Here is a 22,672-nt window from a genome sequence, read left to right on the forward strand (position 1 = left end):
TACCAAAAATAAATATATTATTAAAGTACTGTAAGTATACTATCTTCTTTTATTTATAAATGCCTACACATGCCCTTATCTTATCCACAATCCTCACATCCCCTCCTTCCTTCTTCTCTCCTTCATCTAGCCCTCTGTGGCCCTCCCTCTCCTCCTCGTCCCAGTCCCCTGTCCCTTCATCATCGCTCCCTCCCTCCCTCTGGTGTCACGGCTCGCTGGCTCCAGGTGGCGAGGGAGGGAGGGAGGAAGGGATGTAGGGAAGGATGGATGGAGGGAAGAATGGGAGACAGGAGGGGTGTGTGTGTGTGTGTGTGTGTGTGTGTTGTCATCTGTTCCTATGTTCATACCATCACAGTGCAGACCAACATCCAGCTCAGTGCTCCACACAGTCAAACTCTTCACTAGACATTTTTCCTCATTGCATTAGTTTAATATTACATTAAACAAGCTGATGGTATCACGTGAACAAATATGTCCCTTAAAAAAAGAGCACTGTAACGTCTTAAGTATTTAATTGGGAAAAATGTGGACAATTAAATGTAGAAACGTACATAGCATAATTAAGGCTAATCATATTAACTATGTTATGTATTTAAATAAAGATTTTGATATTTCTATTTCTCAAGTAGATTGAACTCACATTAATATTACAGTATATAAGACAGCAGAAGTAAAGCATTTACTGATTGTTTTTCAAATAAATAATAGATAATAATAATAATCCTCCTAATGTTAGTTGTGTAGTAAGAAGATGTTTTGCTTTTTTTTAAGATTATTTTCTTGGCTTTTGCTTTTTTTATTTATAGGACAGCTGAAGATAGACAGGAAATGTTGGGAGTAGAGTTTGGGGGATGACATGCACCAAATGATCGGCAGACTGGGAGTCAAACCTGCGATCAGTGCGATGAGGACTGTAGCCTCTGAACATGGGGCGCCTGCTCTACCAACTGAGCTAAACCAGCGTCCTGTAAAACGACGTTTTTGGTATGGATTGTGGTTACTGGATGTCTCCTGTCTTACTTTGAACCATAGACTGTATAAAAATATGGACGACATGACAGCTCCCTAAAAGTGAAGCCAAAACCTCTCTATCACCCCCTGTTGATTGGCTGCAGTATAGGTCATAAAGCCCGCCTCCTCCATGTTAACAGTTGGGACATGAGTCAGACTATAAAATCAAAATACAAGTCAAATACATTTTTCTCAAACATGATTTCTGTCATTATAGTTAGTTCTTATCATGCTGATTTATGTCCAAGTGTTCATTTTTCTGACAAGTTTATTTTTAATTACTTATTTGATGCTGTAAAAATGATGATTGACAGCTCTGTTGACAAATATGGCTCCTGCAGCCAATCAGTTCCGGATTAGCAGAGTGGAGGACGAACGGCAAGAAGAAACGTAACTAAAACAATCACTACAGTCACTGAAGTTTCCATACCTGTGAACGTTAACCTCAGACCAACACAAAGAAGCTGCTCTGCTGTTAAATACGGCACGTGGGATCTTTTTTCCGGTAAGTTAAGTGTGTGTTTTGGTTAGCGGAAGTGGCAGACTCCGGCTCCAAATGACGTCACCATCGCAAGATTGCAGCGCCTATCACAGGGGTTATTTTGGCATCAATTCCGTACAATGAGAGCAGATGAGAGCACACTATAAAGGTTATAAGAAACATTGAAATTATATATTATTTATCTTATCTTAATTATAGATCTGTATTTTTGTATCTGTAATTTTTGGTATTATTTCTATTCTTTACTAAATGTTCGGCTATAATAAGTTCAGTGTAGTACACTACAATACTTATACCTTAAAACTGCTTCCATTAAATAATCTGTTGGATGTTGGATTCATTCAAAAGTGAACATGTGCAACATTTTGTCTTAGCAAAATAACTATTAGTTGAGATTTAAAAAATTAATCAGACAATTGTTTCCTCTTATTACAGTGTCATTACAAGTAATAGTTGCAGTAACAGTAACAGTAATGTTAGGCACCAGCGGTAAGTGTACACTATAGGAACTGGCAGTACGAGTTGAGGTGTTTGAGGGGAGGTGCTCCTGGGTGAGTGAAGGGTGTGTTAACAGATTTATTACTTCTGATTTTTCTAGAGGAACATCAACTGATGAATGTGTTGAGAGTTAAGCTCACTCCTATGAGAAGACATCTCGTCGCCTGTGGCGCTAAAAACTCTCTCTGAGAAAACTCTTCTGCCTGTGACAGGATAGGAAACATCTTTTAATTATTTTGGAAGGTTTGACAAGCTGTCTACCTACTTCCACATTATTCTGGTTGAGGGCTATGCTGAATTGTTCCTGTTAATTCTGCTATTTGAGAAGTGCTATGCTTTGACATTAGTTTACAGTGTTACCGATTACCCCCAGGAAAAATAACCGCAGTCAGTGAAGTGTTACCTTGAGTCCAGAACGTTTAAGAAGAAGCAGGCGCACATCATGACACAGAAGGAAAACTGTCCCTTATTAGTGCAGGTGCATCAGGGCAAAGAACTACAATGTTGCTAGCCAGGGGCAAAGACTGCCTCCACACACACACACACACACACACACACACACACACACACACACACACATATACATGAGTGAACCCTCAACCACATTATCCACCTCCATTGACTCTAAAAGCATCTTATTCGCCTCATTAAGTCTTCAGTGACACAAAGTAACCACACCAGACCCTGCCTACTCCCACACACACATACAGATAGGTGTGTGCGTGCATGTGTAAAAGGAAGAAGGGGGGGAAAGGAAGGGGGGGGGGCACTAGGAAGCACAGAAAGACGAGTGCACACATCACACACCAGCTCAGCCACAGCCCCTGGGACGGCTGCTTAGACAGCAGCCCGACATTACTAGTCAAGCGCATCACAGATTTGACTGCAGGCTAACAGACAGGCTGACTGCAGGTTGACTCTTCTGAGCCGTCAGATAAGTGTAACCTCAAGGAACACAAAAGTGAGCTGTGTTTATGTAATGCATCACTCCACACGGCCAGGCTCATAAGCTAGTTTCGGTATTCACGGGTGACACGCATGTGAGAGTGAACAGTACCTGATTTCATTCAGGCACTTTAAAGAAAAGAAACTGTGGTGGTTTCAGCTTTTTGAAAAGGAAATATTAAGAGTGAACTGATGACGACCCTGGACAGCTGACAAGTCCAGAACTACTAATTAATAAATCTGAGAAGAATGTGAATGGGAAAGGCTACCTAACACTATTAGAGTGCATTGATGTAAATAAGTAAGTAAAGCTCATGCTGAGGACACATCATTAGCCACCACACTCCACAGGGAGCACTTAGATCCAGGTGAGTGGCCACTCAATACCTCCAAGGCATCTGTGTGTGCACGCGCAAGTTGTGTGTTTGTATGTGTGTGTCTGTGTGAGTGTGGTGTGTATGAGGTGGGAGGGACGATGAAGCATGCAGCTCGAGCAAGAATTGGGGTGAATGAGGAGTTTAGGTGAGAGGGTAATAGTGCAAAAAGGTTAGGTTGAAATATGTCCAGTTCAATATCATAATTAGGATTTCTGTTGGTCTGATTTAAGGTTCCAAATCTTTTTCCACATCATGCAATGTGGCTTTAGTACCACCTTCTGATCAGTATAAAGACTCAAAGCTTAAACAAAGTGGATACTAAAATCTCTCTTTATAAAATAGCAAGGGAATGAAATGCTGATGGGCAGGCAGTGAGACAGCACAATGCTGCCTTGCTCAAAGTGCGAGCTAAGGAGACAGAAAGGGGACAAACCTTGCCGACAGGTGGGCTCTTCTATGGGCCATCCAATAGGCAGGTGGGGATGGGGGAGAGCGGAGGAGAAAATGGGCAGGGTTAGTAATACGAAGTGTGAACGTGGTGTTTGTGTGGGGGGTGTAAAAAGTTTATAACTCGATAGTGACACAAGATGAAGCAGGTACTTTCTCCTCAGTTGTATTGTAGACAAAGTAGCTTGAGAAACTGGTAAAACACCTCTCATTGCAACCACTTTTAGTAGCCCGTAAAGTAAAAGTAAGAAAGAGGGAGCCAAATTCTTGATGCCACGACACTGCAGTGACACCTTCACAGGGACGCATAGTTAAGGTTTTATTCTGACTTCTTAATGCTGCTGCAGCTAAAAACTAATGTGATGGAGAGAAAGGAGGGAAGTAAAAAGAGATGGAGGGAGGAGAGTAGGTGAAAACTTGCAGCAAAGTAACAGGGACAGCACATTTGACCAAAGGTTTTAAGCATGTAAAGAGAGCCAGAGGACAGTGTAAAGAGTCATTAGCGGATCAAAGTGAGGGTTACAGTGTGCCAAACTGGAGATTGGTGTCTGATTAAAGACTAATGGAACGAGAGAGAATGTGCTGTGTGTGGCTCTTTGTGCGCACACACAGCACGAGTTTGGTGCAGACACACATAGTAAGTGTGTTTGTGTGTGTGTGTGTGTGTGTGTGCATGTGTGTGTGTGTGCGTGTGTGTGTGTGTGTGTGTGTGTGTGTGTGTGTGTAAGGGAGAAAGTGTGTGTGTCTACACGTGTTTGAGAAGTGAGGACTCATGCTGTGAAATCCAGACTGAGGTGATTAGTAAAGCATTAGTGGCTGCATGCAACACTCACAACATGCTGTCAAGGACCTTATTTAGGGATGTTTGCATGTGTGTGTGTGTGTGTGTGTGTGTGTGTGTGTGGATAGCGGGGAGCCTCTGTCAGGACCATCTTGTGTTGTACACCTTGAAATGGAGGGTAGCTGTGCAAAGGGAGTATTAGGTATGTAGTGGTGTATTATTAAAGTATAAAAGACTGTTGTTCATGTTTGTGATTTGCTTTAAAACACAACCTGGAGGTTAACATGCTTTTTTATTTGTTATTACATCACTGCAAGTGTTAAAAAAAATCAATCTTCAATCTCTCAACAGGGACAGGTAGGAATTTAGCTTTGTCTTTTTGGTTCCATAAAGGCTGAGGGGGAAAGCGTACTGTATCGACACACACTCAGATGTTTAGCTGCACACAGAATCATGTCTTCACCTCACACTATCACACAGGGAGGGAAGATCTTCCTGATGTGCAGCTGCACAGCAGAAAACAATAAAGCCTGCCAAAAATCGCTGCGGCGCGGTCCAGGGAGACACGGATGCACACATACATACACAAACAAATACACATGTACATACACTAAGAGGAGAGATAAAGAGACAAAACTAAATGACACATTCCTTCATCATCCTGTGACTTCTTCTTGGTTATGATGAAATAGAGCAGAACGGGTATCTAAAACAGACACTACAAATAATGAAGGCACAGGTGATGTGAATGTCACGCAAAAAGGGCCCTGATATTTTTACTGTTGCTGCAGATGAAAAGATATCAACATGGTGCTTGTTTGTTGTCAAAATTAGCTAATCTGACTGGGCAGCTCCACATGCAGAGATAAAAACCCTGACGCTAACTGTCAGCCTTCTTTTTCAGTGCCGCCCTACACCACCCTCGACTCTGCCTTCGTCTCTCATCTCTCCGCTAACCCCCCTCGTATCTTCTCCTCCCATGAAGTCCCCCCCCCTATTGTGCCCAGCCAAAAACACAAATAACTACTTTCTACATTTTCTTCTCATCTCCACTTCCTCAAGCCCTCCCTTCCCTTCCCACCTGCTTAGCAGTATGGGGGGCTAGAAACACCAAACACACACAGCTCTGTGATTACACAAACACACACACAGGTGGGATATGCCCCCTGCCCACGTACAAGCACACACACACACACACACACACACACACACACACACACACAACACCCAAAACACAATCCGAAAACCGGGATAGCATGCTTTTTCTTTGAGTCATAGAAACAAATTAATGTACACACACCCACACTCACACACACACACCCACACAGTAGAGTACAGAAGCTAGTAAATATAATGTGTGAATCCTTGTTTATATTATACTGTATTTTAATGTACACACTGGATGTGTCCTGTAATCGCATTTATGCTTTTGTCTTACACACAAAAACACCAAAATAATTCTCAGATGGCGAGCTGATACCGTAGGCAAAATCTCCTTTACTCTCTCTCTTCCTCTCCTCTGTGTGTGGGAGATGGACTGAGGCTGTGTGTTAATGCATGTGTGTTGCAAGTTGTATCTGTAGTCGTCGATCTTTTCTTTGTTTGTTCAGCCATAGTAGATTACTGTTTACTTGCAACACTTGCAGAGAGCGGAAAAGCAGCCGCTTAGCTCCGCCTACCCTCTCTGGCAGACCAACCACTGCTGGCTGATGGAAAACGCGTCACTAACTTGGCGCCACTCAGTCCATAATTCTGCAAATGCAAAGGCTTTCATCAGTGGGCCATAGGCTCAATCACCATTGTGTAACCTCATTTGACGATAGTGACTTAACAGGCATTTTTTTTAAATGGAAATCTTTGAGATTATATCTTTAAGTCTATAAGCTACAGCTTCTATTGGTAGGTACATTCGAGCTGGGGTTGTTTAAAAAAACACCTGGGAACCCGATAGGGGTGTCATTTCATGCATTTAACCTGTAAATTAAACATGTGGCATGAGTACTAGATGAGGCTTCCATCCAATCTGTCCTGAAAAGCAATCCACTGGAGCTTGTGTTAGCTACTCAGCTTCATCCATATCATAATAAACTAACCACAAGCCAATTTGCTGTACTTACAGATGAAGTCCTCCTGAAATTACATGATAAAACAATACAATGTAAACTCTATAACAGCTTCACAGCCAGTGTATTAAAAATCTGCCAAAATGGTGAACCAATCAAGATTCAACTGCTCCTTTTTTCTTCTGCATCCTAAATCTTTTTGCATGTTTACTTTCCCCTGAAACCCTGTGCTCTTGTCTCTCACTGTTCTTCTCTCTCCCTCTCTGCCTCTAGAGCAGGGCATTGACCACATGGTGTTTTAATTAACTTGTGTGCTGTGTGAGAGCCAAAGCTAGCAGGAACACACACAGAGTGTGACTATACCATGACAGTGAAGCAGAAACTGTGACTGAGAACCAGTAGAATTGAAGGATCTCCTCTTTAACGTTTTGAACAGGCCAGTGTGTGTGGAGCTTTTTACTCTATTCTGAGCCCATATGAACATGTTTTAACTTTATCTCTACAACCGGAAAAATATGTTCCCTCATTGACCCATATTTGTAAAAAAAAAAAAAAGAAAGAAAAGAAGAAAAAGCTGGCAAATTGGATAAGAAAAAAACAAAGAAGAAAAATAAATAATAAGAGATATCCAGGATTGTAAACATGATTTGATGACTAATGCCACCTAACTGCTGTTGGTTTGGACCCAAATTACAGGTGGAGCTGTCACACTTGTGTTGATTCCTCCTCAGCGATACAAGGATCCTCTGTAGACTTCTCACTTTGACCCCCTCTTCCTCTATCTGCCTGAACATTGTCTCTCTTTCTCTTCCTGACAGCGTAATTAACAGGACCGTGGGGTGCACCATGTATTACCCATGGAGCGATGTGACAATCACATTACTGGACTCAATAAGCCAATAGGAAACTGCCTCCTCTCTGCTCTCTACCCTGTCGAACTGTTGTAATAATGGTAACACGTTGGTTTCACTAAGGAGCTGCAGAAAACACGTCTTCACGTTCTTCATGCAAACGTGCCAGTGACACACAGACAGGATGAGAGCCTTAGGGTGTTTCACTGATACATGAGAGACTATCAGAAGTGACACAAGCACTCCTTCCAGTGGTGGATGTATCAAATGTGTGCATGTGAGTCCTGGCAGACAGACAGAAACACTGTCTCTGAACATGACAACAGGGTGTGTGGTTAAAGAAGAAAATGCAAAATACAATAGGAAGAAGAGGCCAGAAAGAGAACACTTTCTCACCCTCACACATTGTGCCTGCTGGTGCCCACGTGTGTGTGTGTCTGTCTGTGTGTGTCAGTGTAAAGCACAGCCACAACCTGAGCATGTGAATCAGCATGTCTGCCTGAGTTACCTATACAAGTGTCCCTACAGTATAGGTACCGGCAACATGATTTAAATATGATGAATGCATGAAAGGGACATCTCACTTTGAATTGTCCATCAAAAAGGTTAAACCTTTACAGAAGTATAAATCAATCTAGCTATAATAAAATCTCAACACAGCATAATTTAGGGTCCTAAATTAAAACTATGGAAAAACAGTAAGAAAGCAGGGAGAATCATTTTGCCAATTGTTTAAGTTGAATTCAAATAAGAGACAAATTCAGCCCAAATGCAGCTGAGACTCAAAGAGAACTAAGAAAGGCATGATGAGAACAAACTAAAGAGACAAAAGCTTTGTTACTGACTTTTCTTGTAACCAGATACAATATATCCAAATTTTGTCTGGCATTTGACTGCATAAATGAGATATGACATACTGCTTAACAGTTAAAGTAAACTGTGGTTAAAAGAAACCTCACCTCACAGCTGCAGAATTTCCTAGTTGTAAAGAAAATAATCTGTATCTCATGTTTTTGTTTCACTAGATTTTTGCTATGCAGTAGTTGCTCTCTGTCTTAGGGTGGGGAAGGGTATCAATGTAGGAAATGTAATAATAGGAGATGGGCAAGCCATTATAAAATAATGTGCCTCAATTTCATAATTAATCTGTGCAAGGTTTTCACACAATTAGCACATTAATTAACCCAAAACTGCCACCACTGTGTGGGGATGCATTTATGTGTGTGCTGAGCGAGTGTGTGTGTAAGGGACTGAATGTGTGGGGGGTGGAGGATCCAGGAAAAGGGAAAAGCAGAGAGTGAGAGGTAGAGACAGAGGAGGAAGAGTTATCTGTCAGAGAAGGGAGAGAAGCGGTGACACTGGGATAAATGGCAGGACTCTCAGGGTGGAGGAACAGAGGTGAAAAGGAAGAAGTGGAAGGAGATAAAAGACAGTTAGAAGTAGAGACAGAGGAGGGTCACAGGAGCATGAGGAGGAATGGAGGACAGAACAGAAAGAATGAAGGGGAGTTGTTTCAATAAAGCAGTGAAGAGTGAAGAAGACGGACTGAGAGAAACAGCAGGTGAAAGATGGCCGAAACTTTACTTAGTGTGTGTTCTTTCATGTGTGCATGTGTGGGAGTGTTTGTCCCTGTGTTTGTACATCTTTGATTGTGTGTGTGAGACAAAGAGTGTATGACCATGTGTGTGTTTGCGTGTGTGTGAGTGTGTGTGGTCCGCAGGGGAGGCAGCAAAAGTTACTCCAGCTGTACTTCTGCTTCAACTCTCTCTTCTAACGTCTCCAGACATTACTAGACAATTCAGAGCGATGTCAGCAAACACACGTACACAGACTATCTCTACCTAAGTTTCATGAAAGAACAAACACACACACGCACATACACACACACAATAGAGTACATCAGTGACTCTGGGATTGCCTGTCAGGTCTGGCGCAGGGCAGAAGGTGGGGGGTGCAGAGCGTCCCCAGAACAACTCACAGGTCCACCTCGTTAATCTCCATGACGACAGAGATGCTAAGGCAGCAAATTAGTAGCAAGCAGAGAAAACTGTCACAGGGGAAGCTCATAAAAGAACATAGACTCCAAACTATAGAGGTAGTTTGAGGTTTAAATACACGTTAAACACACACACGCACACACACACATACGTTCCACTAAGAATAGGTGCCCTAGACAACACTTTTATATAACCTTTTCTCAGCCCTTTACAGGAGATAATGGGACTAAAATGATGAAGCTCACCACAGTGGCTCTGGTTTGCTTATTTAGTTTGATGCATTAGAGGCTGGACTGACACACAAAAAGCATCTACAGGTACACATGTAATGTGCAACTTCTTCGTCACATTACAATATACACAATTTGCTTATGATCATGTGTTACATTGTTTCAGGAGAGCAACTGTATAACAGGAGGTCTGAATGGTTTTGTTTTCAATGCAAACCTCAAAAAATGTTGCTTTAAAATAAAAGTAATATTAATTCAGAAAATAAAACCTGTGCTCGTTCACCACCTTGGGGCTGGCTGAGTGGGGTTTTTTTTAAGTTGCTGCTTTTTCTCCCTGCGTGGGCAGCTCCGATGCCTAAGCATTTCACCTGCATAAACCTGTAATCCTTCCTAGCAACCGAGCATCACATGCTATTTTCATCCAGACGAAGCTTACATGAAGTGATGAAGAGTAAGGTGTTTCATGGAGTGATTATGTGCAACATAAGCTTGTTTTACTCGTGATATTAAAAATTGTTATTCATTTCAGTTTTCTCACATCTTCCAACCCTCAGAGGTGCAGCTAAGGGTTAAATGGCACAACAGTCAGCCCAGAAATCAAAAATTTTAAATATCTACCTAACACCTGTGTGTTTGTGTGTGTGTGTGTGTGTGTGTGTGTGTGTGTGTGTGTGTGTGTTATTTTGTGTGTTAATATGAATTGTGTGTTTAAACAGAACAAAAGGTTGCAAAAGTTGTGCTGTTAAAATGAGAGATGAGACATTCACAGTTGCCAAAGTGCAGTACCAGCACAGTCACACAGTCACACACACACATACAAACAGAGTGGAGGAGCTGTGCCTCACTCACCGATCATGTGATTAGCGACATGAATCTGGATCTCCCTCTCTGTCTCAAACGTCATTTGGCATTTGATACACTGGTAGGTCTTTTTCTGTAAAACAAAAGGAACAAAAACATTGTTTATGGCTGTTAGTTCCCCTGGATGAAACTTGAAAACACACACTTAATGAGTTCCATTGATCACAAAATCGATGTAATTACATTGTTATCATATTAACAATTTGATAGCTTAAATAAAGAAAAGGGTATTTGAGCTTTTTCCAGTGATCGCGATGCACTCAACCCAAAATATGCAGGACATAATAACCCTGCAAAGTCTCACGCTCATCATCAAGAATTAAAAGTCCAGGTCTTGGTAAAAGAGAGAAAGGGTATGCAATACACTCACACACACACTGACGCATGGACACACAACTAAGACCTCTGTGAGAGAACGAGAGAGAGAGAAAGACAGGAATTAATAAAGGAGGGAGCGAACGGGAAAAAGATTTAGGGAAGAAGCAATGAAACAGAAACACAAGAAATGAACGCAACAGAAAAGAGGACAAGAAAAAGAGACGAAGAAAGAGCCAGAGAAACAAGGGTGAGAGACACAGAAACAAAGAGAGAGAGGAGAGGAGGCTCTGCTTATCCATTCATGGCACACAGCGATCACTCATGCACAAACACATACAAAATACACAAAGGCCCCACTTCCACTATCTCTCTGCTGCTTTAGCCTGCTAGACTGAGTACACACACACACACACACACACACACACACACACACACAGAAATCCTACTTTGTCTGCTTTGTGCTGTTAGACTAAGCAGAAACAAAGGTGCAGGTAAGACAGAGAGGGTCCCTTGGAACTGCCTCAAACACACACATATTCATACACATACTCACACACAGACACGCTCACTTGCCAGTACACACTCTCACACACATAGACAGACACGCCGCAAGTCCCGGGGAGGCTGACTGTCAATATCAAGTAGAGCGAACAGCTCCCACAATGCCTCAGCACGCCCCAGCCGCAGGACCCAGTGGGGCTCAGCTGACACACACCGACATACACACAAGCACACGTTTGCAAGCTACAGACACAGAAGCAGCAGCACGCACCGACACTTCACACACGCACACACAACTCATGCAAACATACACTTCAGCAGGATTTTATAGTTTCCTGCACTCCTGAAATGTCTTTACCTTCTAAATGCATATTTTTTTGTAACATTAAGTTTAATTATAGTTCAGGCCATAATTGTGCGAGGCCTCAGTTACCTTAATGCAACCTCAGTGTGGTTAATTTATTTCACTCAGCTAGAGCTAAAGCTAACATATATTAATATCAAAGATGCAAACCTTCTAGTTGTAGTTTGCAGCATCAGTATTAGAGTATATCCTTTCTCACATTGACTCTGGTTACCAAACTTCTTCCTCACCTGAACCCAAACTGATGCAAAAGACTATTCTAGAAAAAGAATGCATCTCCGAGTCTTTTCTCAGTCCAACCTGTCTCACCTTGGGTGCAGGTGAAGCCTCTGCCTTCTTTCCTGCTGCGCTGGTTTCGGGGCTGACCTCAGGATGATCTGTCTGGACGTGGCTCTCCAAGTCCTCCAGACTTTCAAATTTTACCCCGCATTCTGGACACCTCAGCCCGGCCATGGCCTTCTCTCCTTGCGTGTCCCCGGGCGTGGCAGCTCCTCCCTGGCTTGGGCTCTGGCCATTTGTGCCCCTGATTTGATTGAGAATTTGATTTACATTAGCTTGATTCAAGGATAAAAAGTAAAAACAATTATACAAATGTTGCATGTCAATCTGTGTTTATTAACTTTATGTTTAAGAAACAACGGTTGAGCTCTGAACTATATCTAGAGCCTCTATCCCACATACACTGTAGGATCACTATGCTTTATAAGACGGCTACCCACCTGCTCATGCAGCCAGCACAGAGGCCATAAGGCAGGCCATTGACATCCAGCTTCACCAGCTCCCCTTTGTTCTTGAACTCTTTTAGGCAGAAGGCGCATTTATACAGCTTATGCTGCTGCAGCTGCCCGTTAGGGGACGATGAAGCTGAGCCGTTCCCTCCTCCTCCTATGCCGTTCCCACCTCCTCCTCCAGCTCCTCCAAGTCCAGAGCCAGTGGAGAGCTTCTGCATGTGGAAGGTGCCGTGGATCTTCAGCTCCAGAGTGGAGGTGACAGTCTGCATGCAGACAACGCAGCGGAAGCCAGTGAGGGAGTTGCGGAGGTCCGGGTGCATTTGGCAGTGCTCTATAAACTCCTCCTCACTCTGAAGCGGCATCTTACAGATTCGACAGGTTCCTGTGTCCAGGCTCTTACTGTGGGTCACCTGCAGAGAAGGAACACAAACAAAAAGTGCAAACAAAATGACACAAAAAGTAGTAAGTAATAATTCCACATTTGTTTATCAAAACAATCACAGAATCAACATATTATTTACTGTTATCATATTTATTTATCGTATAATTTCAGCCATGATATTGTAAAAAACAAAATAATTAATGGCCTAAATGTGGCCTATGAACATTTTCTGCCTGAAGCACGAGCACCAGCTGCTGCCTTGTCATGGTCCTTTATATAAAAATAAACATAGAGATACTGTTGTTTTAATAACTGACTGTAGTTGTCTTACACAATACCTGTTTTTGAATATGCAAACATTTTTCATGTAGTGTGGAGCAGCACAAATTGCCTCTCAGAGGACAACTTAACATTCAAAGCAGCTAAAGAAGTTTCAGGATCAAAAGACAGGTACACAGGCAGAAAGCAAAAGTAAAACAAGAGAAAACAAAAACATGACGGCTGTGTTGTTATACCTGTGAGGGTATGCACTCACTTTGTTCCCTACACATACAGCTCCTAATTGCATGCACAAGCTGGAAACGTACAGTACCTACAGTTAAAACGTTAAAGTACCTTATGTTCAGTGAGGGTTAGCAGAGAGGGGAAACGTTCGCCACATATCGGACACATGTAGTGTTTGGCGGGGCCACGATGCGTCTGAGCGTGCTCACGGAGCCCGCTCTCAGAGAAGAATGTTCTGGAGCACACGTTGCACTTGTGGTTCCCCTTGATGAAGTCTGCCTTCTTCTTTCGAGAACCTGGTATATAAAAATACATTCATCATCAATGATATATTATTATGACTAGAATTATATCTATATCATGTAGGACTAAGACTTTATAAAAAAACTGTAACTAAAAAGTAAAAGATCACAGTTGATGATTAAAAACAAATCCTACCAGCGTCATCTTCTCCCGGCCGGATGTTGTGGTCACGCAGCCGGTGGTTCTGCAGAAGCGACTCCATGGTGTAGGCGGCTCCGCAGATATCACAGGCATACATGGGCTCGGAATTGTCCAGCTCCTCCTCACCTCCACTTGCCTCGTGGCTGTTGGCTGTATCTCCCCCCTGGCCGGCTCCTCCTCCCACAACTCCACCTTTCAGCAGCATGTTCTGCAGGTCGGCTTGTTCAGCAGCTGCCACTGTTGCTCTTTCGACGCCACCTGCCCCTCCATTGCCAGCGGTTCCTGCTCCTCGCTTGGAGGACGTTGCCAGCCCATTCGGCGTCCCGTTCTGACTCCCACTGCTCCCTGTACCACCCCCGTTGCCAGTGATGTTGCCACCATCAAAGATGCAGTGCTTCTCCCTCAGGTGTCTCTCAAGCAGTGAGATGGCATGGAACGCTTTGCCGCAGTAGCGACACGTGAACTTCTTACTGTGTGTGGTGATGTGGCATTGGAGCTCCACCTCTGTTCCAAACGTCTCTCCACAGAAGATGCACTTCCGGGGCTTGAGTCCTGTGGGACAGATTTGAGATTGAGCAATGGTGATTTAAGATCAGCCTTACCTACAAGAGTTCTGTTAAGTTAACACTTCACCTACTCCAGATCATCACTTGCATGTCAGTGATTTTCTTTCTTTGGTAAATGGTGACTTTTGGTTGTTTCTATTTCATTCTGTTTTACAATAAACACCATGATCATATTGCATTTTCAGTCAGTTCTACTTTCTCAAAAAATCAAAGCCATTGATCAAAGGAAAGGTGTACTGTACCGGCTCCAAGACCCCCTGGGAGGCCTGACCTCTGGCCCAGATGATTATGCTTAACATGGAGCTGAAGATCTGCCTCCTTTCTGAAGTCCCAGGCACACGCTGTGCAGCGGAACAGCTTCTTCTCATTGCTATGTTTCACTGCCAAATGCACCTGAAAGTGAGAGGGTGGGAGGAAAGAAGCAATCAAAGATGGTTAATTTCTGTGGTTGTTTCACTACCGTTTTTATTTTACAAACCACACAACACACTCATTTTCTTTTTTCATATGCTCAGGTAAGAATTATTTTTTAAAACAAAAAAAAGACAGCAACACTTAAATAAAGTAGGCAGTCTCATTCACCTGTATGGAGACTTTGGAGTCAAAGACTTCCTGGCAGAGCGTGCAGTGGTACAGGACAAATGTGTGCATGTCCAGCAGGTGTTTCTGCAGGTCATCCACTGAGGAGAACTGCTTATCGCAGCTCTCACACACATACTGGGTCGACGTGGTGGTGTAGTGCACTGTAAGGTGTTGAAGCAATGCCTCCTGGGATTCAAAGTCCTCCTTGTTGCACTGGGGGCAGGACTGACGCCTCAGCAGCATCTCCAGGTGTGACTTCAGGTGGGCCTGGAAACCCTCAAAGCTGGCAAATCGCAGGTCACACTGGTTGCAAGGATAGTCACCATTGCTCCCCATGGAGGGGGTGGAGTCCCCTCCCAGTCTGTGGCGTTTTGGAGAGGAGATCTCTACATCAGAGGAGGCAGGACTGAGGTCGGCAACCTTTGCCTGCCGTTTGTTGTTGGCCAATGGGATGTTCTTGTGGTTCTCCTTTATGTGCTTGGTGAGCTTGAGGAGTGAGCCGAAGATAGGAGAATTGGTGCAGTAAGGGCAGGAGTAAACCTGTGCATGGACAATAACTCTTTACTTTTTTAAGAGTATTAAACATTGAAAAGGTTTTTTTTTTTAGTTGTTGGACAGTAAAATAGAAGATGGAAAAGGTACAGAGAGAGGAAGAGAAGGACAGAGACAAACTAAGCAAATGTTTTACACATGATTTTAAATCAGACTGAGAACATTAGAAAGTCAGGTGTCTATAAAGCCATATAATGCCAACATGTCATGTCTGATGTATTTGTTGCCAGACCAGACTAGCAGTCACCTGCAATACTTCAGTTATTGCAGAATCACCTCATAAAGTTATTCATTAGGTTAAATGAATAAGGATCTTTAATCTGAATTAACATGAGCAATATGCTCTATTTCACACTACACAGAGAACAGGAAACCACCTAATGACATAGGAAGCAGCTCATTGCTCATCAGCTCAAACACTGATGAGTTGTAGCTGTGACATGTGCAACAGGCAAGCTACAAGCTAAAATAAACTCTGATTAGAAGGCTGTTATGGAAGGGGAAATTAAATTGTTGACGAAGCCTTGATTCTCACCTCCATGAAGGACTGTGATGCCGATTGTAGTACAGGAGACTCCAGTTTGGCCACTGCTCCTCCAGACGCAGCTCCGCCCCCGGCAGCGGAGGTGCAGTGCGTCTGCTGAATGTGTTCGGTTAATGAAGACTCCGTCAAGAATCCCATGGAGCACTGGTTGCAGAAGAAGGCATGGTTCCCCTCTAGGATTGAGGAAATCAGTTTCTTTATTAGCTTCCTTTAAATAGCATGATGATATTGTACGGTGTACATAATAAGATATTTAACTGGCACTAATAAAACTACTAATCAAAGGACAACCTTGCTAATTACAATAGCCCAGAAACAATACATGTAGACTAAACAAACAATGTACCAGAAAAACCCACACTCAAATGGGCAAATTTAAGGTATGGATTAGAAAGAGTTACTTTCTTCAACAACACACCTAATGTTGTGGATCCAGCCACAATCCCACCAGGCAGGCAGTGCGACACTCTGATGTGTTCTTGGAGAGAGTTGATGTCTCCAAACATGTCTGGGCAGTAGTTACAGTGGAACGCTGTGACGTTAGTGAACTGTAGCAGGGGAAAAGTTGCTGCTGCTGTTCCTACGCTTCCTCCACTGCCGCGGTGAGCTTTGCGCACATGTTCGTTGAGGTTGTAGAGCGTTGGCAGGGTGTCTAGACAGAGGTGACATGTATGGCTCTGTTGTGGCTTATCTGCATGGATGGTCTTCAAGTGGATCTCCAACACCGCCAGGCTGTGGAAATCTCTCTTCGAGCAGTAAGGGCAAGAGTATGTCACTTTACCCCAGTTCCCTCCTCCACCTGTGGACATAGACAGATAAACTGCTACATTAAAGTTATAAAGAGGTAAGTGCAACCTATAAATTCTAGACATGTAAGTGGAGTGGCTACACCGTAAATATGTGTCTGTCTGAACCATACCTCCACCTTGATGAACCAGGCTAATCCCAATGTCATCCCCGGCGTCTGTGCCTCTTCTGCGGCCTCGTTCACTGCCCTGGCTGGGCTTTAGGGTGGAGTCTGGCGTGGAGCCTCTCTCCAGGCTGGCACTAGAGTCTGGAGTGGCTGAGCTCATTGAGGCCACACTGCCCAGCGCAGGATCAGGACTAGCAGCGCTGTGAATGGAGGAGTCGGGCTGACGATGGCTGTCTAAGTGGCAGTAGACATCCTCCACAGATGGGAACTGTTCTGAGCAGACAGGACATCTGGGGGAACAGAAAAAGACCAGCTCTAATCCAGCTTAGCACTTAAAAGAAAATCAGTGGTTAGAAAACTGTAAAAAGCAAAGCTCTGCAGTACTTGTGCTTGCGGTTGGCATGCTGTGTTTCAATATGCGTGAGGAGAGAGGCCTCGTCGAGAAAGATCTCCGGACAATGGATGCATTGCAAGTCGGCTCGGTCAGACAGCTGGGGGTGTCTGGTCAGGACGTGTTTCTCCAGCTCATCTGTCAGGCTGAATGTCTCCTCGCAGTAATCGCACATATACAGGTCCTGCTCCAGGTCACCATCTCCTCCTGCTCCCTTCTTTCCCCCATCCCTCTCACTCCTCAGGGCAAGGTGCTCTCGGTTTTTGCGATGAGCCTGCAAACATCAGAGATCAGTTAAGATTTATAGAAGCTTGTGTTGTAAAATATTGTATTAGAGACTGTCTGATGATGACAGTAAACAAGGGCCTCTTGCTTTAATTCTGGTCAACTCATGTACTACGACTAAAAAAGAATGTAAGTTAGTAATTGTTTCCCTTTCATATTATGAATGATAAGCTCCAGGGCAGTAGTACAGACAAGGATAGGGTAACATTTAAAGTCAAAGTGTTTCAGCCGTTTACCTGCATGTGGCTCTGCAGTGATGAGGTGGAGGAGAAGCCACGCTTACACACGCTGCACTTGAAAGGTTTGCTGGAGCTGGAAGTGTATATAAAAAAATCAGACATGACTCAGACTCAGAAAAATCAATATCATTCAAAAGCAGTTTAAAAGAAGTATATTCAAAGATAATCGTTATCATCTCATATGGATTGTGAAGTAGGATCAGAGGCACGTACCTGTGTGTCTTCAGGTGGATCTTCAGGTGATCTGAACGAGAGAATGCAGCCTCACACTCCTGACAACTATACTTCTTATCTCCTGTATCAGATTTATGAGAGATCATTTCTCAAACACTGAAAGAACATGTGTGTTGCCACTGAGACTGAAAATAAAAACTCCTGACTCCAGTCTGATTCTGCTGGTTTCCCTTATTTCATGACTGAATAGCGTAAGATTACAGTTCTATTAAATTACTAAGGATCTGCAACCCATTAGGTCTTAATAAGAAAATGCATACTTAGCAGGCCTGGAAGACTTTTTTTTCTATATCTACCTGTGTGGAGTTTGACGTGGCGGTCTCTGCTCCTCTTGTGTTTGAACAGGCGGCTGCAGAACGTGCACTTGAAAGGCAGCTTGTCGCTGTGGATCTGCTCGTGGCGCTTCAGGTAGCTCAGACGGCTGAGGAAGGATCAAGAGGAGACAGACGAACCGTTATTCAAAGGCTCAGAATAAAAACTATTAACTCTTATTTTAGTGGCATTTATCAAATTTAAGTGGTTTATAAAGCCAAAAAATTATAAGTCAATTTCTCTTTATATAATAATTATATTGTCTATTAATCATAAAAATCAACTGAAACCTTCTTAAGGGATTATATTGACGAATGGTTCTTTGTTGCTTAGGCATGTCACTGCCTGATGACAGTAACCTGGTCACCTTCTGAGGCAGTTGACCTAAACTATTTTTAATATCACTACATACGTCTACTCAGCAATGTGACAGGGAAATGATGAAGCGGACAGCTGGGTAAAGGGAGAAATATAGAGAAATATGATGATGACTTTATGGTGTATGTGACAGCTGTTCTTAAAATGGGTCTTGAGTTAGTCCCTGGAGAGGTTAGTGAGAAATGTATTCACCTCATTCTTTTCACTGTTTGCCTTGGTGGTCTATGTTACCATGGTAATATGGAAAATACTGTTTATTCATGTACACATTGATATTCATGAGTGGGATATGAAGATGCAACTAAACAGCCAAATATGACACCGGTGTTGATGTCTCTAACACACACTGTCATGTGACTTTTATACCTAAAGGACTTGTCACAGAACTGGCAGGGGTACGGCAGACCGGCGCCTCCTTCTTCCTCCCCGCCAGTGGCCATGCCGAGGTCACAGCAGCCGTCTGGCATCTGCGAGGGCGATGCCACATCTTTACTGGAGGGCGAGGAAGGCACCCAGGACAGCCCTGCTGCGTCATCATCGCCATCTGACAGAGAGGGACACAGAAACAGACATTTTTAAAAATGCATTGATCCATCTGTAGCAAGAAACACAAATACACATTTTGCACGCAGCTGCAGGATTTACAAAAAAAAGAGACAGGCGAGCACAGACAGAAAAAGTGGGGGTAAGACGGGGAGCATTAAAATGATTATGAAGAAGTTACATCTTTCTTGGAAGGTAGCAGCCGGGAGAGGCACCCTGTGGGAGTTCAAATGAGAAAAAGAGGATATAAACAAAAAAATAAACACATTTATCCTGGTTACACACACGCACACGCACACACACACACACACACACACACACACACACACACACACAGACAGACGGAAAATGAGGGTGGCAGAGATAAAGAGAGAGAATGAAAAAGAAGAGAGAGAGAGACACTCCAGCAGCAGCAACATCTAAATAGAAAGCTCCAAGAACTATGTATCCCCGACGGAGCCCAGAAATAAGGACAGAGTGTATTTTCTCTCCCTTCATCCTCCCTCTGCAGCCATCCCTCGTTCCATCCCTCGCCTCACCTCCCCTCCCCTCCCATCCCTCCATCCGTCCCCGAGGACCATAGATCCGCCTCATCATATTTTCATTAGGGCCTTGGCAGATTGAAACGTCGGAAAAGCGATTAGGAGATGTGGAGAGCGGAGCGGAAAGATGGCGATATTCACTCCCTTTATCTGTCATACATAGGAGATTATGCATTGCTCCTTTCCTTTTTTCCTGTCTCCCTCTTTTTTCCCCTCCTGTGTAGTCTGGCACAGAGGCGACAAAAAGGCCAGGACTCCTTTAATAGACACTTCAGAATGAGTTCAGGGCGACAAAAGAGGGGGCTGAATAATGCTTGATATTGTTCTGCTCCTCTTTGTGCGCTCTGTGAAGCACAGTAAGGCTATTTACCATTTGCCTGGAAAATGTAAAGGAGGGAGAGCAGATGAAGAGAGAGAGGGGAGGCTGTTTTCTTTGCTTTTATCTGATATCTACATCAACTAGGCCAGCAACAAATCAAAGAGACAAAATAAGGAAACTAGAGTAATATGACTGAGAGAGGAAAAAGTCTGACATGATTTGTGCCAATATTCATCACAAGGCCAATACTCCGTCACATGAGTACAGACACATGTGCAGCAGAGAAGTTTCTCCTGATAATTTTAGAAACCTCTCCAAAGCACACTCCGTTTTACCTCAACAAACTCCTACCACAATCGTGTGTGTCTGCTCTCTGTGTGTGTGCAGTCTACTGTGTATTGCGCCTTGCAGAGAGGGGGTGGAACAGATTCTTGTGATGAATCGATCGCAGAGAAAATGTAGGCACTGCGATGAGCAAATAGAACTCTACAGGGGGGTGTGGGTTAAAAAAATTGTAAAAGCATTACTTATAAATTTGACTGGAAGCAAGAATGAAAATAAAAAAGGCTTAAGAAAATATGTGAAATAGAGATATCAACATGAAGCCTAACAGCGACACAAGAGGGAGAGAGAAAGTAAGTGACTGAGTGAGTGAGAGAGACAGATGGGGCAGGGGAGACAGAAAAATGAGAGCATGAAGGAGGGAAGGAAGGAGGGTGAAGAAGTGCATGGAAGTATTGATACGGGGTGAAAGGAGGAAAACAAACAATATGTCATACTAGAGCTCATAGTGATTAAAAACAAGAGCACAGGAGAAAAATCGATCACAAAGAGTGAAAACAAGAGACGATGAGATGAGTACACTTGAGAGGAAGATCAAGGAAATATGAAGCTTTACATTTTTGGCACTAACAAACCATTTTAGATTTAAAAAGTTTTTTTTTCTCCCTATAATCTTCATTCTCAGATTTTGTTAGTTTTTTTTTTTTATGTTTTAAGATTTCTCAGCTCAGTGCTCCTAAAACAGCTTTATGCATTAAGTTCCTAAATTTGTTCTAGGAGTGTCTCTAGTTGCACCTCATGTTAATCTTATTTTGAAATGAAATCATCCTTTAATCAGGAACAAGCCTGGAAGTAAACTCATTACGTTTCGTTACAATCCAGTTAGTATCAGAAAGGAGAGAGAAGATTTCAGTAGTTACACAAACATTCACTTCCATAGTCAAGTTTATTTATCGTCATTTCAACCATATACAAGTACACAGTGAGATTACACTCTGTTTCTCCAGGACTACGCTACATAAAAGAGGGAGAAGACAAGGTTACATATAGTGCAGTTGGAATCCAGAGTGGCCACAGTGAGAACCAACCATGCCACCATCTTGGAGGTGTTATGGTGCATGTATACCACACTGAGCCACCACTCAATCTATCAAAGATCCAACGTGCTGAATAAAATCAGGAAATAACTACTTAAATTAAAAATATGAAAAAGCGATTTATCACTCAGGACGAACTCACAGTTTATTTTTTTGTTGGTTCAACAAAACAACATTTTAAAATGTTTTCTGGCATTTTATAGAAGTAACAATTGTTGGACCAATAGGTCTTTTCTTTAGAGTTTTTTTGCTTGGACAATTATAATGGCAATGAACTCATTAGATATGTGAAGGGGAAGAATGAATAATGGACCTAAAGTCCTCCAGAGAACAAACTACAGTATTTAAGCTTGATCTTAGCAATATCAGGAACCTGACACTGAAGCAGCTGCTACAGTTGTTGCTATTAATCAGTCCACCTACAACACAAGGTAGTGAGGTCAATAGAGAAGATAACTGTATCATGTGCACTGAACAAGGCTGGTGTTCTACAGTTTTAGTAATGTAATGTAATGCAGTGCGTCTACAAATCGCCTATCCAGACACCTTCTGATGCTAGAATATTGTAGTCTGAGAAACAGATATTCTCTCAAACACATTTAACGTACACTCTCACCTTCTGTCTCTTTCTTTTGGATGTGTCAGACAGGATTTGGGTGAGAAAGTGCAGACACAAAGAAACACCGAACCCAAAACCGTCAGTTGTGATTAAACAAAAAGAAGAAAAAATGAATTTAAAAAATCAAAGTGGAGAAGAAGAGGGAGTAAATAAAACCCTCAAAAAACTGTGCAAGTGTTTCTTCTCAGTGCTGGTGAGGACACATGTGGACCATTAAAGGCACTCCAGTGTGAGTCAGTTACATGGTCAAGTTTGTGAGGTGGGAAAGTGGGAGGAAGAGACACAGAGAGATGGGGAGAGAATGAACAAGAGGGAGATTCAGTCAGAGCAAGAGGGAGAAATCACTTTTTGAGGGGGGATGGAGGGGTGTTGAGAAAGAGGGGAGGAGAGATTAGCGTCATTAAAGAGCCCTAATCCTCTGACTAGCGTGGCTGGCGCTAAAATGGAGGATCACACGGCTTTTTAAC

General features: G+C 43.0%; 1 protein-coding gene across 1 annotated transcript in view; it reads right to left on the bottom strand.

The window, feature by feature from the left end:
- znf423 (zinc finger protein 423) overlaps positions 1-22,672 on the bottom strand; it is a 151,574-nt gene that overhangs the window by 62,406 nt on the left and 66,496 nt on the right. Inside the window, exons 4-18 of the mRNA XM_069686525.1 lie at positions 19,170-19,347; positions 18,410-18,534; positions 18,093-18,174; positions 17,877-17,952; positions 17,349-17,629; positions 16,971-17,254; positions 16,470-16,850; positions 16,043-16,224; positions 14,956-15,495; positions 14,616-14,766; positions 13,802-14,359; positions 13,475-13,659; positions 12,466-12,887; positions 12,056-12,269; positions 10,552-10,636 (exon numbers count right to left, since the gene is read on the bottom strand). Coding sequence (XP_069542626.1) covers positions 10,552-10,636; positions 12,056-12,269; positions 12,466-12,887; positions 13,475-13,659; positions 13,802-14,359; positions 14,616-14,766; positions 14,956-15,495; positions 16,043-16,224; positions 16,470-16,850; positions 16,971-17,254; positions 17,349-17,629; positions 17,877-17,952; positions 18,093-18,174; positions 18,410-18,534; positions 19,170-19,347 — 3,744 coding nt within the window. The remainder of the gene's footprint in view (positions 1-10,551; positions 10,637-12,055; positions 12,270-12,465; positions 12,888-13,474; positions 13,660-13,801; positions 14,360-14,615; positions 14,767-14,955; positions 15,496-16,042; positions 16,225-16,469; positions 16,851-16,970; positions 17,255-17,348; positions 17,630-17,876; positions 17,953-18,092; positions 18,175-18,409; positions 18,535-19,169; positions 19,348-22,672) is intronic.

The sequence above is a fragment of the Semicossyphus pulcher genome, unplaced genomic scaffold, assembly GCF_022749685.1.
Source record: "Semicossyphus pulcher isolate SPU_LCO1_2020_fin unplaced genomic scaffold, fSemPul1.0.p SCAF_8, whole genome shotgun sequence".
NCBI classification, from domain to species: domain Eukaryota; kingdom Metazoa; phylum Chordata; class Actinopteri; order Labriformes; family Labridae; genus Semicossyphus; species Semicossyphus pulcher.